Below are 1,958 nucleotides of genomic sequence, written 5' to 3' on the forward strand. Positions count from 1 at the left end.
TTTTTGAAATCGTATAATAATTATAATCTTTTTATTATAATCATAACATGAAAATCGTACTCAATAGTTTGAGTTGGATTTTCTGAGTAAAATATAATTATATTATTATTATTTTTAAAAATTATTTAAATAAATTTACTAGGCCCGTACTTCGCACGAGTTATCGACTATTATAATCAATTATTGTTCAAAGAGACAAAAGTAATAACATATTTATAATATAATTAGCAGTATGTGCATTACAATATCGGAGTAAGTAAACATTAACCCCCAACAAAATTAATCCTTAAGGCAAACCAAATCAACAAAATATATGACAATGTGACACCACTAATTGGATAGATCATAGATTTCAAGGAAGAACCCCTCCCGAGCTGCAATGGAGGTCATTAGCAGACCTTATTGATCGCCCATTCATCAGGCAAATGACTATTATACAGTCCACTATAGCAGTAATTCATTTCCATTCATCACCATTGCCAAGTTCCCAACTCTGGATCCAACTTTACTAACAAAAGCTTCTCTGCAAAAATATGAACTATTCATGACTGGCATTGGAACGAACCCTAACGCCCTCTGCTTGTCCTTTTTCTCATGCGAATCGAAGCTATTCTTATCAGAAATATCGTTAATCGTTCTCTTGTAACTTGAACCAAACCATTTAGCTTGCATGTAAGCATAACGTCTCCACGGTGGCAAAGACATTTCATATCTTTTCATAATTTTTTTAACAGCTCTGCACATTAATCTCACAATCTGCTTAAGCGTTTCTGCTTTTCCAACAAAAACCGGAGGAAGAATTTCCAGTAACGAGGCATAGCGGTCCGTAGATCGTGCCACTTCGAATTCACCAGCCACATAAACTTCCACAATGTAACGATGCCCAGCTACATTGACATCAACGTATTCGTAATTCCCCGGTGTTAATTGCACTGTTTTGCCCCACATTGATTTGCAAAGACCTGCGCAATAAAAACAAATAATCAAAGGTTAATTCAAAAAATTGAATTTTCTGTAATTATGCAACCGATATATTGAAAATTAAACTAGTACATACCGGCATCAAAACCTCTTTCACGCAAACGAGTCATCAACAGTCGTTTAAACTCAGGCGAAGATCGATCAAGACCTAAACCATGGCACGCAAATTCAACCTCCGACTGAATATTCATCTTCACATCATGATCACTACCTTTTTCTTGCAAATAACTCCGCAACAAATCCATACAATCGTCCCAATAATAATCTGCGCCATCATTTTCGTCACTAGTTTCATCCAACTTGTACTCTTTATTCATACCATCATCTGTTTCATCTCCATCAATAAAAGAATTAACAAGATCAGATAAATCAGTAACACTTTCGGGAGCGGGCGACGACTGTCGCTCGCTACCACTACTCTCACCGCATATAACTCTAGCCCTAGCCGCCATGTCGAAAGCTTCGGCCACTCTCTTGAATCTCACAGCTACTTTCGCCATTTAATGTGTTCGATAATATTTTTTAAATTTCGGATTAGCTAGCTTGAAAGTGAACAAGAAAGCTGAAAAGGGATTTGTATTTATAAGAAGAAAAGGTAGAGACTTGGTTTTTGAATTGCTTGATGACGGAGATAGAGTGTTAACATAACGACAGAAAGTAAATTTATAGTAATTGATTGAGTTTCACTGTCAAAAAAAATGACGACACTGTATATGGACTAATTAAGGAATTTATCACCTTTTACAGGTCAGATTCATTGAAAAGCATTTTTTTTATTTACCTCTTAAGATTTTAACTCATCAGTACAATTAATTAATACACTCTTTAATTATAAAAATATATAAATAAAGGTGTTCAAAGCTTTTAAAATACACATTTTCATGCATTACATGTACATGTAATTCTGAAAATACATTAGTGTTTTTCATGGTATTATCTATTAATTTTTTTTATAGTTTTAAAGATTTCCACGTAGG

The 1,958-nt window shown here is 34.2% G+C and overlaps 1 protein-coding gene across 1 annotated transcript; it reads right to left on the bottom strand.

The window, feature by feature from the left end:
* Positions 1-202: 202 nt before the first annotated feature.
* LOC141721979 (uncharacterized) lies at positions 203-1,596 on the bottom strand. Its single transcript, XM_074525017.1, has 2 exons — positions 1,058-1,596; positions 203-962 (listed from the first exon to the last, which is right to left on the bottom strand). Exons 1-2 carry the CDS (start codon positions 1,479-1,481, stop codon positions 445-447), a joined length of 942 nt encoding a protein of 313 aa, XP_074381118.1. The 5' UTR covers positions 1,482-1,596; the 3' UTR covers positions 203-444.
* Positions 1,597-1,958: the final 362 nt, after the last annotated feature.

The sequence above is a fragment of the Apium graveolens genome, chromosome 1 (assembly GCF_009905375.1).
Source record: "Apium graveolens cultivar Ventura chromosome 1, ASM990537v1, whole genome shotgun sequence".
Lineage (NCBI taxonomy): Eukaryota > Viridiplantae > Streptophyta > Magnoliopsida > Apiales > Apiaceae > Apium > Apium graveolens.